The 17,660-nt window shown below is 43.4% G+C and overlaps 1 protein-coding gene across 4 annotated transcripts in view; it reads left to right on the top strand.

The window, feature by feature from the left end:
* Positions 1–17,418, top strand: part of LOC148338038 (teneurin-3) — a 225,217-nt gene extending 207,799 nt beyond the window's left edge. For all 4 annotated transcript variants that reach the window (XM_088292542.1, XM_088292543.1, XM_088292545.1 and 1 more), the window contains 5 exons: positions 2,402–2,637; positions 3,532–3,828; positions 13,054–14,665; positions 14,866–14,996; positions 16,399–17,418. In XM_088292542.1, the coding sequence (XP_088148668.1) occupies positions 2,402–2,637; positions 3,532–3,828; positions 13,054–14,665; positions 14,866–14,996; positions 16,399–17,151 (3,029 nt within the window). In that variant the 3' untranslated portion in view covers positions 17,152–17,418. The remainder of the gene's footprint in view (positions 1–2,401; positions 2,638–3,531; positions 3,829–13,053; positions 14,666–14,865; positions 14,997–16,398) is intronic.
* The last annotated feature ends 242 nt before the right edge of the window (positions 17,419–17,660 follow it).

The raw sequence follows: 17,660 nt of genomic DNA, 5'->3' as shown, positions 1-17,660 counted from the left end.
TGTTTCGGCGTTCTTGAATGTCGCTCTCTATTTGCAAGTGTGGTAAGGAGAAAGAGAGCGGGCATGCCGTTCGTGTTTTTAACAGTACTACGGCCATAAAGTAGCTGTGCTGTGGTTGTTATAAACAGAAGTTCACTTCCTACAGCCTCCATAATCCATAGGAGATGCATAACTATACATTACATCATGTTACGTGACGTCAAACACACACACTAACTTTGTGTATTCTGAGCATAGCTTCCAGACACGACTGTCCCTGTCAGAAATGGAATCAGGCATCAGCCACAACACGCTTTCCTTTTCTTATACAGCCGTGCTGCCATGAAAGACAGCTTTGCTGTACTTTTAGTGAAATGCACCCTAACTTTTGGAGCCATGACACTAGGATCTAAATTAACATGACAGCGCAGGTGCTTCACAGACAGGTTTTGACCAATTTTGGAAGCCCTTGTAGTGGTGCAACCTGCGCTGAGCGTTGGACACCAGTCCAAGGTGTAGTTGGCATCATTGCGACTTCACCCTCTCCAAGGGTGAGTTATTTGTCACTATGTGTGAAGGGTCGCCGGAGCAAGCAGCACTCGTGTGTCATTGCAGACAGATGTCAGCATAAATGATGAGTCGCCCAGTGGGCTGGATTGGGTTGTCACCCTACACATCAGCCTCGTATTAAACGCCGTCCTGTTGCTTAATGGCCAGATGGCGCACTCGTTTATCTTATATTCACTCATGTTTCCTGTTCTGTATGAGTACATTCTCACTTAGGTCTGGTCATTGGATTCCAACTGAGAGGTCTGTCTTTGATGGAATTTTTCCTGAATATAAAAGTTGGGAGCGGGCGCCTCCACATCGTTTTCAACCTCGGACATCGTAGTAGCTCTATTTTGACTAGCATTGCACTTAGTTGGGTTTCATTTTTAATCACAATGGTGGTATTATGCCAAGTTGCTTCTTTGTGGCACAAGCAGTTGAAAATCACTCCTAAAACCAAAATTTCCTTTCCTTGTGCAAATGTGTCTGAACATTTGGTAGCTTTTCAAACAAGTAATTATTGCTTCTTGTCTTATTTCTCAATCCCAAAACACCTCAAATTTAAACATTTAAAAACTGCATAACCATAGAGTGTTTGATTGAAATGTAACATTTAAACAACAAAAATACATCTCAATACCTCTAAAATATTGAATCAGTCAATACTATTTTCATTTTTCTATTGTAAATGTTCCTTATATTGTCTCCATAGTGCATGTAAAAAGTTGGTTTAGGATTTATTCATATGCAACAATTCACGTAGGTCACCTATTTTGGTTTCGAAACATCACATTTTGCGGAAATGTTGTCAATAAAACCAATGATTTACTAACACTAACTATCTGCAACTATAGGTGCTATTAACATAAATGATGTTAGGACACAGAGAGAGGGGGAACAAAGGATGTTATGTCTTAGTATGCCAGTTGTTAAATTTATGTTCATGTGTTTTATTGAGTGTTCTTTGCATTTCATATAAAAGTCCCCAAAATTGAAGTCCAATGTCCATTTTGGGGATTTTTAGTACTTGCTACTGGGAGCTGGTTTACTCCAGAAATCAATACAAACTCTTATTGATTAGTCTATATAGAGTTGCTGTGGAATCAAAATGATTCACTTCGACATGTTCCAATATGTTTAAAAATCCAAGCAATTCCTCTTTTTTTTTGGCTCAATATTTCCTGTAATTACACTTCATCAATAGCGACGTGAAAGGATTTCCCAAAAATCTCCAATTTCCAAAGAATCTCCAAAAAATTAAAATCTGTCAAAATGCAAAGTCTGACTGGAAAAGGCACTTCAACCTGAGTACAAGGCAGCAATCATTTTGAAAATTGGATGTCGCATTGTGCAGAAAATGAGCGCTTTGTGCGGGAAAAAATGGGCTATTTGAAGGCTATTTTTTTGTGATATCGCCTTTAGAAAAATGTGATCAACATCACCTTCAATTCAAATTAAGACTAAAGGCGGTATTACTTCATTATTGTTCAACGTTCTGCTCGATTCTTTTGTTGCATCTTGTACTCATTTCACTCCTCTTTCCTTTAGTTAAAAATATCCACCAATTTTTCAGCCAGGCCAAAATTCAGAGACGCCGATGGGTTAAAATTGCGTAATCTTTGAAACGTCGACACTTGCCCCAAAAACTTGAGTTAATGAGCACAGATGGAAGGTTAATGGTGAGAAAAGCAGTGTGGGCATGTTACGTAAGCAGTCATTTCTTGTTTTTCTTATTTAAGTCATTTGTTGTGGGAGATTTTAGATGAATTTTTAAGTGCTCATTCCAGTCTCGCTTATTGAATGACGACCGGTCCAGGCTCTTAGGATAGTTATCTAAGTGTTCTTTTTCGTGTCCTGTATTCTCCCTCTCCAGACCAGTGCAAAAGCAGCTATCAGGTGGGTTTCGACAACTCGCTGCGGGTCACGTACGCCAACGGGATGGACACGCACTACCAGACCGAGCCTCATATTCTGGCGGGGGCCGCCAACCCCACGGTGGCCAGGCGCAACATGAGCTTGCCGGGCGAGAGCGGCCAGAACCTGGTGGAGTGGCGCTTCCGCAAAGAGCAAGCCCGAGGGAAGATCATCGTCTTCGGACGCAAGCTGAGGGTATGTTTGATCCTACCTGAGATGGGGGAATCGAGTTGAGTAAGGCTTCATTTGCCAATTTAAGGACTTGAAACAGACTTGATTAATCTTGCTTATTTACATAAAGAAAAATCTGCATTTGCACACCTATGATAGTGTGTTATTGATTTATACTTTGATGATGACTGCAAAGGCCAGCTCATGAAAACTATTTTCTGTGTATTCAATAAGGGGTTCTCTGATCAGGGTTTCATTCTGCCGATTCCAATACCGATCACCCATGAGTGAGATATGCCAATACCGATCACTGTAAATGTTTCATTTTTTATAAAATAATTCATAAAAAATAATTACAATTTCCATCGCTTTATTCAAAAACAGAACATTACGTCAAATTGTTTGTGCTTTTCCATGAATAATCAGTCATCTACCGCAGGGGTGGGAAATTATTTTGATTGGTGGGCCACAATGGGTTCTAAAATTTGACGGAGGGGGCCGGACAAGGAGCAGATGGATGGAGTGTTTTGGTAACCTCACCTCGTTGTCCTTGAAAAACCACAGCATTTAGAAAATTAAACATTAACAAGGTTTATTCATTTAATTTTTTTCAAGTTTGGCGGGCCGGATTAAAACGTTTAATGGGCCGCATGTGGCCCCTGGGCTGTAGTTTGCCCACACCTCATCTACAGGGTTTGCAATGTGGTAATATTAATTAATTAAATCAGTTTGTGTGCGTTGTGTTGATTTTGCACACTAGGTTAAAAACTGATATACCCGTGATTTTTTTAATCACCATGTGTGGGGTCTCTCAAAGTTTGGAGGACTGCCAAAGTTTTTTTAAGATCTTGCCGTGTGTGCTTAACTTGTATGTCCAGATACAAGCCTACAGACTTTACACTGATAATTTTCTCACAGGTGAATGGACGCAACATCCTCTCCGTTGATTACGACCGCACCCTAAGAATGGAGAAGATTTACGACGACCACAGGAAGTTTTTACTGAAGATCATATATGACACGGCCGGGCACCCCGTGCTGTGGATGCCCAGCAGTAAACTGCTGCCAGTCAACGTGAGTCGTACCAGCAGCGGGCAGATTAGCACGCTGCAGAGAGGTCCCACAACAGAGAAGCTCGGCTACGACACCCAGGGACGCTTGGTGTCTCGGGTGTTTGCTGACGGGAAGATATGGAGCTACACTTACCTGGAGCAGGTATGTGGGAGGAGCTTATCATCAGTGATACCCTGAAAAAAGGCACACATAAGATATTTGGTCAAGCTGTGACCGTGTGGCGCTGAGAGATCAAGGTTTTTCCTGTTTCATGGTCGTCAAATTTGGCTGCTCCACTCCACCAACAAGCAATGACAAAAACAAACATTATGTTTTGACAAATTCATAGGTGGGTAAAATTTGGTAGCAATCACACAAATCTCATCGGCGTGTGGAAATGACCGCTTCAAACCAAAATGGCAGACTTCTTGTGTGTTCATTTCTTGTTGTGATGTGAAACAAGGCTGACTTTTCAAAACATTTGAACAACACCTGCTATAATCAGATTAACCCTAAACAGGCCATTTCAAACCAAAATGGCGGAGTTTCTAAGTGTTTTCAGGCAAGACTTTCCAATGGGTCTACTCATGATAAACATGCCAGCCGATTTTCATTTTGCTACTCTAAGTGTAACGTAAGGCCCTGTAAGAATGGTCACAGAACATGACGCAGTTATACAAAGCTTGGAATGAAGTCATGAGGGATAGTGTGTCATAAAGCAAGGTTATCCCTAACACAAACCTCACTAATTCCCCTGCTAAAATGCAAAGCATTATTTTTACATAATCCTCCAAGCCTGATTGCATCTGCATAAACATTTGAACATCTGTAAGTACACTTGCGTAATCATTTTATCCAAAGGAGACAGCTGTTTTTTTCTGCAGGGTCAACTAAGGCGGCCAAATGAAAACATATCCTGAGCTCTGCTTTAAAGTGCTGTTTTATATATGCTACGCGGATACAGCTGCAGGGGGGCGGTCTCACTGAACATTTTTTATTTATGAGCTGTGAAGTCACTGCAGAATTTATTTTAAGCTCTCAATAAAGTAGACAAAATGGTAACACATCTAAACTGATGTTTGACACATTGGCTGTCTAATTTTTTGGGGAAGTTTTTACTGCGGATGAGATTCTTTTAAGCTCACAATAAATAAAAGGCATTGAAAAATTATGGCGGTTGATGGTTGGCATCTACCTGTTAATCAACGTTAGATGCAATAACCGTGTAAGAAAATAAACGGATGGAACGCATACTGTATTGGGTTTTTTTTAGCCTGTCTGCAGATTTCAATTTGTTCTATTTCATCTCTTCTGAACAACAAAGGCAGTGCTGAAAGCACCGAATATTCCCTTCACACATGCACAGTTCAAGTATGCATAGAATAGAATAGAATAGAAATCCCTTTATTGTCATTGTACTCAAGTGTGCAACGAGATTAGAGGGCTCCCCTCTCCAGTGCAATACAACAATAATACAGACAAATATATAAATTAGATAAATAAAGAAGACAGTGCAATGGAATTCAGTACTGAATAGGGCATATAGAAACACATCACAATGCTGTTTTGCGAGGTTAGGGTGGTCTCGTGTGTGTGTGAGAGTTCAGTATGGAGATGGCTCTCGGAAAGAAACTGTTTCTCAGTCTATTGGTCCTTGATTTGATGCATCTGTAGCGCCTGCCAGAGGGCAACAGGTCGAACAGGTGTGAGTTTGGGTGGGTATTGTCATTGACGATGTTGAGAGCCCTTCTGAGGCACCGGGCGGTGTAGATGTCCGACAGTGGGGGGAGAGGGCAGCCAATAATCCTTTGCGCTGTTTTGACTGTCCTCTGGAGCCTCACTCTGTCCGCCTCAGTGCAGCCGCTGTACCAGGTGGAGACACAGTACGTCAGCAGGCTCTCGATGGACGAGTGGTAGAAGGCCAGCAGCAGCTTCCTGTCCAGGTTGAATTTCCTGAGGACTCTCAGGAAGTGCAGACGTTGGCGGACCTTCTTTACCACTGCTGTGGTGTTGTGACTCCAAGAAAGGTCATCGGAGATCTGTACTCCCAGGAACTTGAACGTGTGGACCCTCTCCACACACACGCCTTCGATGCAGAGGGGGGGCGGCAGCGTCTTGTTCCTCCTGAAGTCGACGACAATCTCCTTTGTTTTAGCAGAGTTAAGGTGCAGTCTGTTGTCCTTGCACCAAGTTGTCAGTCTCTTTACCTCCTCTCTGTAGGCTGTCTCGTCACCTTCCGAGATCAGACCGACCACTGTCGTGTCGTCAGCAAACTTGACGATGGTGTTGTTGCCGTGGGCCGGGCTGCAGTCGTAGGTGTAGAGGGCGTACAGGAGAGGGCTCAGCACGCATCCTTGGGGGGAACCGGTGCTCAGCATGAGGGTGGAGGACGTGTAGGGGCCGAGCAACACAGTCTGGGGTCTGTTGGTCAGAAAGTCCTTAATCCAGATGCGTGTGAGGGCAGGGAGGCCGAGAGTGTCCAGTTTGGCGACGAGGATGTCTGGGATGATCGTGTTGAATGCCGAGCTGTAGTCCACAAAGAGCATCCTTGCATAGCTCTGCTGTCGTTCCAGGTGGCCCAGCACAACATGCAGAGCAGTGTCGATGGCGTCCTCAGTGGATCTGTTAGCCCGGTATGCAAACTGGTAGGGGTCCAGAGTGGGAGGAAGGCAGTCCCTGATGTGCTGGAGAACCAGCCTCTCGAAGCACTTCATAATGACTGGTGTGAGAGCAACAGGACGGTAGTCATTCAGGTGGACGGCTGGTGACTTTTTGGGGACAGGAATAATGGTGGAAGTTTTCAAGCAGGAGGGGATGACTGCCTGAGCCAGGGAGCGGTTGAAGATCCTGCAGAAAACATGTGACAGTTGGTGGGCACATGCTCTGAGGACCTTGCCTGGTATTCCGTCGGGTCCAGTAGCTTTCCTGGGGTTGACCGCCAGGAGCGCGCGCCTCACATCGTGTTCCTCTACGATGAGTGGGGGGGAGTTGGAGCTTGAAGTGCGGGGGTGTGACGGTTGGGGCGAGTCAAAGCGAGCGAAGAAGCAGTTAAGCTCCTCTGCCAGCGATGCACTCGGGTCTACAGAGGTCGTGCTGCTGCCACGGAAGTTGGTGATGCTCCGTAGACCCTGCCACACCTCCCGTGGCCTGTTACTGGCAAGGTGGGCCTCCAGCCTCCCCTTGTAGGTTGCCTTGGCTAGCTTGATGCCTTTGCTCAGGTCAGCACGAGCCACCCTGTACTGGGCTTTGTCGCCTGACCTGAAGGCAGCGTCACGGGCCTTGAGGAGAGAGCGAACCCTGCTGGACATCCAGGGCTTCGCATTTGGAAAGGTCCGTATAGTCTTATGTTGGGACACAGTTTCCATGCAGAACTTGATGTAGTCCAGTACACAATGCGTGTAGACATCAAGGTCCTGATGATCAAAGAGGTCCCAGTTTGTGTCATGAAAGCAGTCCTGTAATTCACTCATGGCGTCGTCACGCCAGGTTTTCACACATACAATGTGTGTCAGCACGTATTTCAAGGTATATCCTTCCGGAGCTTATTTCTTTTAGCATTAGTACTGGCAATTTTTTTGTCCTGTATTTCAATATACGATGTGTGATATTTTCTTTTGTGTTTAGTTTAGTTTTACAGCAAACTTCAACTAGGCTGTCATTAACAATTTGAAGCATACTCACGGGGCGCCGAATCACATAATATAAAACGCTTGCTGCCCAAGTAACATGGGGTATTAAGGGAACTTGCACAAACACTCTGGCATTGGCACATGAATAGTTTTTCTTTGTAATTATAATGTTGTTATTATTACAATGTAATGTCGAGAAAAATAAAAATCTAAATCACTATTAAATTTTGATTAATTGCCCAGCCCGGCCATCACCACACATAGAGCCTCTCAGAGTGGGCTGCTGTCTGGTAGCATAAAATAATTCAGGAATAGTGGCATGTGCAGGAGCGATGGACCTGGCTCTCGTGTTTTTTGCCATACGTGAAGGTATAGTCGGACAACACCTCAACTGTTTTCGACAGAAACCAATAGGTTGTGTTCGCACATTAACGACTGCTAAATACAATTTTTTTGTTAGTAGCTGCTTGGTCTTCCCTCTAACGTGGTTCCAGACCGACTTTTTTGAAAAGCATACTTCACACCTATGGTCATTCCTGATGCAATTTCACATTAGCAATTAGCATTAGCTTCTCATTGTGTTGCACGCTTAAGTGCCTATCCCACTGAGGGACAAACATTTCCGACGATTGGCGTAAAAAAATATGTGTTCACGTCGGAGCTCGTCAGGGTTCGTCCAAGATCTCAAATGTTCGGCAGATAATCAGCAGACTTTTCTTGTCTCAGGGGAATTTTTAACATGTTCAAAAAAATTGGGCTAAAAAAAAAAATGACAAAAAATGTCGGTGAACGTCTGACGAACGATTTGCAATCATTTGCGATATTGAACGAACCCTGATGAACTCCGACGTGAACTCAACATTCACTGCTTTCAAAAACACCCTTGCAATTGTTAACCGCTCAGTGGGATCGGGGCTTTAGTGCCTCTTCATCCCCCTTTAGTGATCTCGCTATTTGTTAGGAGAGGCGAGGATTATTTACTTTGAGGAGAGGCATCGCATGAGAGCCCACAGAAATTTTGCAGAGCAAGTTACCTTCGCACATAGTGTTTGCGGGCAGCAGGGAATTAGGTTAACGGCGTGAGAAAGACGCAATTGTTCTTTAACAAACCCGATCACAGTACAATTGGTGAGCACAGGGGGGGATGAGGGTACTTTAAAAAATGCAGGTTTGATGAATACAATATCAAAGTGTCTGAGATAGAGATTTCCATCCCCAAATAATATACTGTCCAAGCCCTAGTTGCAAGTATTTGAACGTGTCATATTAATCTGTCCCATTTTTTTGATCATTCATGTTTATTTATTTATTTTTTATTTTTTTTTTTAACAATAACAACAATGCATGTAAATAGTGACGTCCCGTTCAAAAAAAAACTTAAAAACTTAACTTACAACTTAATAATGGGCTTCTAAAAAGGGTTGACTTGGCCCAAAAAAAGCCGCACATCACTTTTAGTTCCTGATAGTAAAAGTGCCCTCCCGTGGAGTGAGGCTGGTATCTGTCCAATACTGACACTAGGTATTGATGAGGTATTCATGCATCACTAACATTTTTTAAAAATGTTTTTTTAAAAACCTAACCATAGATATTAGAGTTTTCAGCTCACAATAAAAATGTACATTTATGTTTACCCTCAGGCAATATAATTGTTTGACACATTGCCCTTCTATATTTTCTTAACATGGGCTGTGTTTAAAAAAAATCTATATGAAACATTCATATGACTGCACATGTGAAGCTAGCTTCAAAGTTGCTCATACTAAATCAAATAATAATTGTGAAATGTGTGTGTGTGTGAAATGTTGGACTCCTGCACATTCTGTACAAAACTAATACATATATAAAGAGTACTCTTCTTATATTCAAAAATATTTGCATCCAAATCAAATCCAAATCAGTCGCCAGACAAGCACTCAGTGGACACACTGATGAATTGCTTTGATTTTCTTTTTGAATCTATTTCTTTAAAAAGATACGTGGCTCATTTCACAGGATGCTTATCTAACAGAATTCACAGACGAAGTCAAAAGAACACAAGCTCGTTTTATGTCTCGCTCCAATTGGACCATCTAAGAATTATTTACTTGTTTCTGTTTTGGGCTCGTGGAGGGATTTGGCTTTGATTGCATGACCACGAGAGGCACGTGTGCACGCTCTTTGACGTGAGTAACGGCAAGCGCTCGGGTTGCTTGGGGAATGCCAATGTGCGGATGACTGGGTATGATATTTTAACAAAGGAGTGCAACAAACGCCGGCAAGACAGCCAGTGCTCTGGTCCTCCATTTACTGTAAATGAATTCAAGATCCACCTTCTGATCACATATTCTTGTTGAGGCAATTAGACCGTCACAGCAACTGTGCGAGAGACGGCGAATTTTACATATTTTTGCAATTGGTGTCGCCCACCTGACAGTATATTTATATTTATTTCCAGTAATTGGACCAAATTTTTCAAATATTTTTCTTTGAAGCTTACTTCCAACCAAAATAGCAGACTTCCCTTGTCTTTTGGGGCAAAGCTTCTTGATTCTTTTTCCGTGGGTGTACTCATGATAAATATTGCTATTAAATTTCATACCCCGTAGATAATCTAGCTTTGGGGGGCGATTTGTATTTATTTATTTATTTATTCATTTTTGCGCGCTGACAATATCACAAGATCATCTCCAAGAACCCCTGAACATAGCCTAAATAACACAAAATAAAATGGCTGCTTCTCAAGACTTTATTGTTTGTCCACTATCGATAGACAATGCCTGCCGAAGTTCACATCACAAGCTGAAAATAGCTTCGGGGAGTTTTTTTTTCTCTTTGAAAGACTCCAAAAAATAAACTAAAATGGCTGATACTAACCAAAATGGAATACATTGTGTGTTTTTTCCAGCATTACTTTTTTATGGGTCTATTCAGGACAAATATTGCTCTTAAATGTTATGTCCCTTCATGAAATTGACTTTGGGGGGTAGATCTTTCTTCTTTTTATAATTATTCTATGGACTGTATGCACACAGCACTTCTATGGGGCCATTATTGCAGAATAACCCTTTACAAATGTGTATACCAATCCACAAATATGTTAAATGAATCCTATCTGTAACCACAGTCTCAAATGTGTACCTAGAATCCACAAATGCATCATTGAAGTCACAAATGTGTGAGAAAAAAATCAATGTGCACATTCACGGATTTTTGTCACACATTTGTGACTTTAATCACGCATTTGTCGATTCTCATTGTGACTTCAGTCATGCATTTGCATATTCATGTTACACATTTGCAAGAGTAGTTTTGGATTCTTTTTGCATATTTGTGGATTGAAATACACATTTGTAAATGGTTTTTCTTCAATAATGCTCCATACACTTCCGCGATCTACGTCATAAGGCAGAGAAGCTTCCGGTGCAGGTTAGTCTCTATAGCACAGCGCACCTTTGATGGGATGTAACCCCGGCCTAAGTTCTCAGAATAGGAACGGCTCTTTTCTTAAAACTAGATTTACGAGAGCCGTCATTTTGACGGTCTTCAAACTTTGATGTGTTATTACTCTCCATATATAGATTTACGATGCTCCTGGCCTCTTGACTTTTCCTCATTCTGTATACACTTCTTTCCTATGGTGCAATTTTATGGTATTAAACAATATAAAAATAGTTACGAGTCATTATTCCTTTTTATACAGCTCGCCTGTGAATTTGACGGCTCTACTTAATCTTAAGCACATTGGTTTCCATAGCAACCAGTGGCTGCATTGAGAAACGCTGCTGGTCACCATGATCTATAAAAAATCTTATCGAGTCGGCATTACATCTGCTCCAAAATATTGACGAGTCTGAGAATGAAATGCTCGGCTGAGACACATCGAGTCAGAGTATAAAAGTCCTCCGCCACCCGGAGATGTGATAGTCATGACAATTTTGGGCAGTATATGGCGGACAGACGAAATCAATAAAATAATGAGCTTGTTGACATAATTCCATGGGGGAAAAAAAGAGTTCTGTAGTGCTCTCCAGACTGAGCTGTTTTGTGTGACATACATGCTTGCGATTTACTTCCTCCTTTTCGAAGTGCAGTAAAGTTGTTGCCAACATGCGTCTTTTTGTATTCAGCCCCAGAGCAGCTGTACTATATAACGCAGTGCGAGAACAGCACAAGACAATGGGCACTGCACCAATTGTTTCTCATTCATTTATTTGACATAATTTACATCAAAATAATGAACAGAATTTGAATAACTTTATTAAACACTCGAGCAGCGAGTAATAATCATTTAAGATGATGGCGTCATTCTCAGAGCGCAACAGCGTGCAATCCGTCAAAGTGACACCGCTGGTTGGTCTAATAGTTTTAGTGTTGATGGCTACATTATTACATCAGCAGGAAGAAAACGCAGGGAACAGAATTTGGTGCTTTTTGTGACTCCAAATGTATCCCATGTTGTCAACTCACTGTCTCCGCTGCTCATCAAAGCACAGTTCCACCGTGAAGAACCAGTCTTGACGAATACACGCATACACATACAATCACCAAAAAATACCCCGTTAACAATTCAGAGAAATATTCGGAAGTAAAACCGCTTCAAAACACTGGCGCCTGGCAATTCAGGAAAGGGCGATACCTTATGAGAGTTTACATGCATTTTCACTTAGTAGCAATCGAACAACATCCCTGCAATCTTTTCAGGCATGTTTTCTGTTCTATTTTGTTTGTATATTAACATGACTGCAAAATGAAACTGGCTTTTAGGGGCTTTTGGCTTCAGATGGATGAAAATCACTATTATGTGTTCTTTCCCTGGAAAATCTCCAAATTGAGTCTGAAATAGCCACTTCAGACCAAACAGCAAACTTCCTGCTTCTTTTATTCTCCGCATTCACACAATTTCATAATTGTGTGTATAGTTTACATTGGTTTATCCTCTTGCAATCCACTCTAGTGGCGGTCAGATTTTTCTATTCAACCCTGACAATTTTGAACATATGAACAAACTGGTCCCCTGCCAACTACTCTCCCACATGAGCGATAGTTGGCACAATCAAGTGTTCTTTCATTCCTCAAGTTTGAGAGCCCTTCCCAGCCCGCCTGCCGGCACCGGTCCTTCTCATCCGTCATGAATTCCAAGTCTTGTAATTCTCTCCAATCTGTGTCATTTGTTGTTTTTAATTTGCAACCGAAAATCCATTATAAAGCCATTACCTGGGGCCCTTCCTAGATGAACTTTACCGAGAGAGTGTCCAATTGCTACCAAATAAAACAATTCAGCTCCTAAAGCCAGTTTCACTATGGCACGATATTTGCTAGGTATGCCAATCATAAGAAGACCCACGAAAGTCTTAAAACCCATTTCTGCAAATGCACAAAGTCTGACACTTGTTTGGATTGAAGTGGCCATTTTAGGGATAGTTTGAACATTTCTGGGGTCCTTCAAAGATAAACTTTGAGAGACTTTGTCAGATTGCTGTAAGATTTGAACCACAAACACTAGAGGGCGATGCTGAATTCCCGTTACAAAAGGGCCAAGGCGGTCTGACAACATGCCATAAAACCCAAAACTATAAGCACAAGATTTTGGAGGGGAACTATAGCCCCTGGAGTCACAAAAATTAACATCCATTTAAAAATAAATAGAAATAAATGTAAATATTGTCCATAGCTATGCGACAGACTCGGTCATACTCGAGGTTAAAAAAAAAGAAATAAATACATAAATAAATAAATAACACGTGAATTGAGTTTCTCTCTCTTCTTTGTTCTCCAGTCGATGGTCCTGCTACTGCACAGTCAGCGTCAGTACATCTTCGACTTTGACTCGTTGGACCGCCTCTCGGGCATCACCATGCCAAGCGTGGCCCGCTACACCATGCAGACGATGCGCTCGGTGGGCTACTACCGCAACCTCTACCACCCTCCAGAAAGCAACGCCTCGGTGGCTGTGGACTACAGCGAGGACGGCCTCCTGCTGAGGGTCTCGCATTTCGGCACCGGCCGACGGGTGCTCTACCGCTACCGCCGTCAGAACAAACTGTCGGAGATCCTTTACGACAGCACGCGGGTCAGCTTCACCTACGACGAGACTGCGGGCGTCCTGAAGACAGTCAACCTGCAGAGCGATGGCTTCATCTGCTCCATCCGTTACCGGCAGGTGGGACCTCTGGTAGACCGGCAGATCTTCCGCTTCAGTGAGGATGGCATGGTCAACGCCCGCTTCGACTATACCTATGACAATAGTCTGCGCGTCACCAGCGTGCAGGGAGTCATCAACGAGACGCCTCTGCCCATTGACCTCTACCAGTTTGATGACATATCCGGCAAGGTGGAGCAGTTTGGCAAGTTTGGTGTCATTTACTACGACATCAACCAGATCATCTCCACGGCGGTGATGACCTACACCAAGCATTTTGACGCGCACGGTCGCATCAAGGAGATCCAGTACGAGATCTTCCGCTCGCTCATGTACTGGATCACCTTCCAGTATGACGACGTGGGCCGTGTCACCCGACGCGAGATCAAGATCGGACCCTTCGCTAACACCACTAAGTATGGCTACGAGTACGATGTGGACGGCCAGCTGCAGACCGTCTATCTGAATGAAAAGGTTACCTGGCGCTACACGTACGACCTCAATGGGAACCTGCACCTGCTCAATGCCGGAAACAGTGCAAGACTCCTTCCACTACGCTACGACCTCAGAGACCGCATCACCCGTCTCGGAGACATCCAGTACCGCATGGATGAAGACGGCTTCCTCCGCCAGAGAGGGGCCGAAATCTTCGAGTACAACTCCAAGGGGCTCCTAGTGCGGGTGTACAGCAAAAGTAGCGGGTGGACCATCCAATACCGCTACGACGGGCTCAGTCGAAGGGTGTCCGCCAAGACCAGCCTGGGCCAGCACTTGCAGTACTTCTACGCCGATTTGAGCTACCCGGCCCGGATTACACATGTCTACAACCACTCCAGCTCGGAGATCACCTCGCTGTACTACGACCTGCAGGGCCACCTGTTCGCAATGGAGATCAGCAGCGGTGAGGAGTTCTACATCGCCTGCGACAACACCGGAACCCCTCTGGCCGTCTTCACCAGCAACGGTCTCCTGGTCAAGCAGCTGCAGTACACGGCCTACGGCGAAGTCTACTTTGACTCCAACCCAGATTTTCAGATGGTGCTGGGCTTCCATGGGGGTCTGTATGACCCGCTCACCAAACTGCTGCACTTCGGCGAGAGGGACTACGACATCATGTCCGGCAGGTGGACCGTACCGGATGTTTCCACCCTGAGGGATGTCGGCAAGGAGCCAGCGCCTTTTAACCTTTACATGTTCCGGAATAACAATCCCATTAGCAAAGTCCACGAAGTGAGAGAATATGTGGCAGGTAAGAGGTTGGTGCAGTCAAAGAAGCTTTTAGGAGACAATTACGAATAATGGCTACTCTGACTGTGCTCCTATTTTGTTGTCTAAAAAAATGTCAGGAAATAATGGAAAAATTACTGCCTGTCTTAGCCTCCTCAGTGGAGTTGATAAGCTTCGCCGCTCGTCATAATTTCTTTTTTTTTTTTATCTTTTGTCGTGCAGACGTGAACAGCTGGTTGGTCACTTTTGGTTTTCACCTCCACAATACCATTCCCGGGTTTCCCGTGCCCAAGTTTGACCTGAGCATGCCGTCGTACGAGCTGAGGAAGAGCCAACTTTGGGATGATTTGCCAGTGAGTCCAGTTTACATTTATTAATGAAAAGTGTTTCTGTGGACAGAAAAAAAATGTTGTTTTTCAAGAAAATGATGTTCTGAGAATTTGGTCACATTCGTTCACAGAAAAAGTCTTAGAGTTTTATAATAAGTCAATTTTTTAAGTTTTTCTGTACGAAAAGTTCATTTTTGGGAATCATGTGGATTTCTTGGAGAAAAAAGTCCGACATTTTTTAGGGCAAAATAAATGTCACTCTTACTACAATAGTTTTCAAGAAAAGCAGAAGTTAATTATTTTTTAGACTTAAGTGATATCCTCGACACTGCTGGCAACATTATGCATCTCTGATATGTCTACAGTGCTTCATAAATGACTTCTTTAATTTAATAATCAAGTGACTTTTATCTTCGGAAAAAAATATTTTAAAAACTTTTTTTTTGTTCTCTCATAATGTTGCAACTTTATGCTCTTAGTAAATTACTTTTAGTGCATTACTTTTGTTAGAAGTGGAGGCAGAAGCAATAAAACAATTTTCTTACTTTTCATAAGTGTGTTATAAAGCTGCTACTATGCATTTCTAAGAGAATATTACTTTTAATTGGATCTTATTTGCACAATAAAGCAAACAGCGTAGTTCCGACGGCTGAATACATTTTCTCACTGCTGTCTTGCGCTGTAACATGCAGTGAGCTTGGCTTGCTGTGAAGTTGAAAGTATCTTTTTTTAATGTAAGGCGAGGTTGGAGGCCAGTAAGTGTTATGGGGAAGTTCACCTGCATTAGCATCCAGTGCCTATGCGCTACCTGCTTCTTCCAAAAATTTATGAACAAGAAGTAAAGTTCCAAGTTACATAAAAAAAAAAATCTAAATTGAAACTAAAATATACTTTATAGTTATTATATGTTAATCAATTTTCTGGTTCCAAGAAAACACTCAAGTACATTTCTCTGAGAAAAAACATTTTGAGCAAAAATGTGAGCCTATCCCAGCTGACTACGGGCGAAAGGCGCACTATACCCTGAACTGGTCGCCAGCAGGCCACACACAGACACCCTCACTGAGTGGGAACCGATCCCACCCTGCCTGCAAACAAGTCAAGCGAGTGTACCAATACACCATCAATGACTGAAGAATTTTATATTTTTTTTTTTGAAAAAAATAATTTAAAAAATACATAGATTTTTAGAGATATAATTCTAGGAAACGTAATCATCTTAGCATTCATAATTTAAGTTAATGGTTGTCTTTGATTTAGTAAAAATAGCTTATTTCTAAGGAAAAAACGACACTTTTATCTTCTTTTTTTCAGATAAAAAATGAATTCTCAAAGTGTACTCCAAGAATTGTTTTTTTTTTGTTTTGTTTTGTTTTTTAAATGGGAAACAGGTGAAAAACCACTTTGCCTTTTATATCCGTTGCAGTCCATCTCTGGAGTGCAGCGTGAAGTCACCCGCCAAGCTGCGTCGCTCCTGTCCTTTGAGCGCCTGCCCGAAGTTCACCTGCAGCGAGGCCGTCGCGGCGAGAAACCTTGGCTGTGGTTTTCTGCAGCGGCGTCCCCAGTGGGCCGCGCTGTCATGTTTGCCATCTACAAGGGCAGTGTGCACGCGCACACCCTCAACATGGCAGGCGAGGACTGCATCAAGGTGGCGGGAATCCTCAATAACGCCTTTTACCTAGAGGAGCTCCACTTCACCATAGAGGGTCGGGACACACACCACTTTGTCAAGCCGGGCCTGCCCGACGCTGACCTGGCCGCGCTGCACCTGACCAGCGGCCACAAGACGCTGGAGAACGGCATCAACGTCAGTGTGTCGCAGTCCACTACTGTCATGGACGGGCGCACGCGCCGCTTTGCCGACGTTGAGGTGCGCGCCGGTGCCCTGGCGTTGCACGTGCGCTACGGCGCCACCGTGGACGAGGAGAAGGCTCGCGTGGCCGAGCTGGCCCGCCAGCGCGCCTTGGCGGGCGCTTGGGCGCGGGAGCAGAGGCGGCTGCGCGACGGCGAGGAGGGCGGCCGGCCGTGGACGGAGGGTGAGAAGCGACAGCTTCTGAGCAGCGGCAAGGTGCTGGGCTACGAAGGCTACTATGCCCTCTCTGCGGAGCAGTACCCCGAGCTGGCAGACAGTGCCGACAATATCCACTTCCTGAGGCAGAACGAGATCGGGAAGAGGTAACAGAACGTTAGGTGTGACCGTTCATGTGTTACACGACTCACAAAAATGTAGGGATATTCGGATTTTGGGTGAAATTTCAGGACTAAGGTCAAATCTACTACAGTCGTCCCCCGTTTATGCCGGGGGATACGATCTCGACCAAGCCGTAACATGATGGTACCTTGATTTAGGAGTTGAAATTGTGCTGTGACCAAGATCATAATTCAATTTTTCAAGTTTTATCAAATCAATTTTATTTTTGAAATAGAATGAATTGAAACGCCTTTATCTAGTTCATCTCATTTACACGCCCCAAAAATTGTGATTTCAATAAAGAAACATAGCACTTAATTCCTAAAAAACTAGAGCTGTCAAGCAAGAATGTTTTTTAATCACAATTAATTGCACAATTTCCAGAGTTAACTCATGATTAATCGCACATTTTTTAGATTGTTGATGTACGATAAAAATAATTATTTCAAGCTCCCCCTCACCTAAGTACTTGTGCTAAACTGCTAGCTACATCCTAA

Source organism: Idiotropiscis lumnitzeri, chromosome 4 (assembly GCF_059441095.1).
Source record: "Idiotropiscis lumnitzeri isolate Australia: NSW breed Sydney's pygmy pipehorse chromosome 4, RoL_Ilum_1.0, whole genome shotgun sequence".
NCBI lineage: Eukaryota > Metazoa > Chordata > Actinopteri > Syngnathiformes > Syngnathidae > Idiotropiscis > Idiotropiscis lumnitzeri.
The sequence above is the reverse complement of the archived record's forward strand: the minus strand, read 5'-3'. Positions and strand labels throughout refer to the sequence as shown.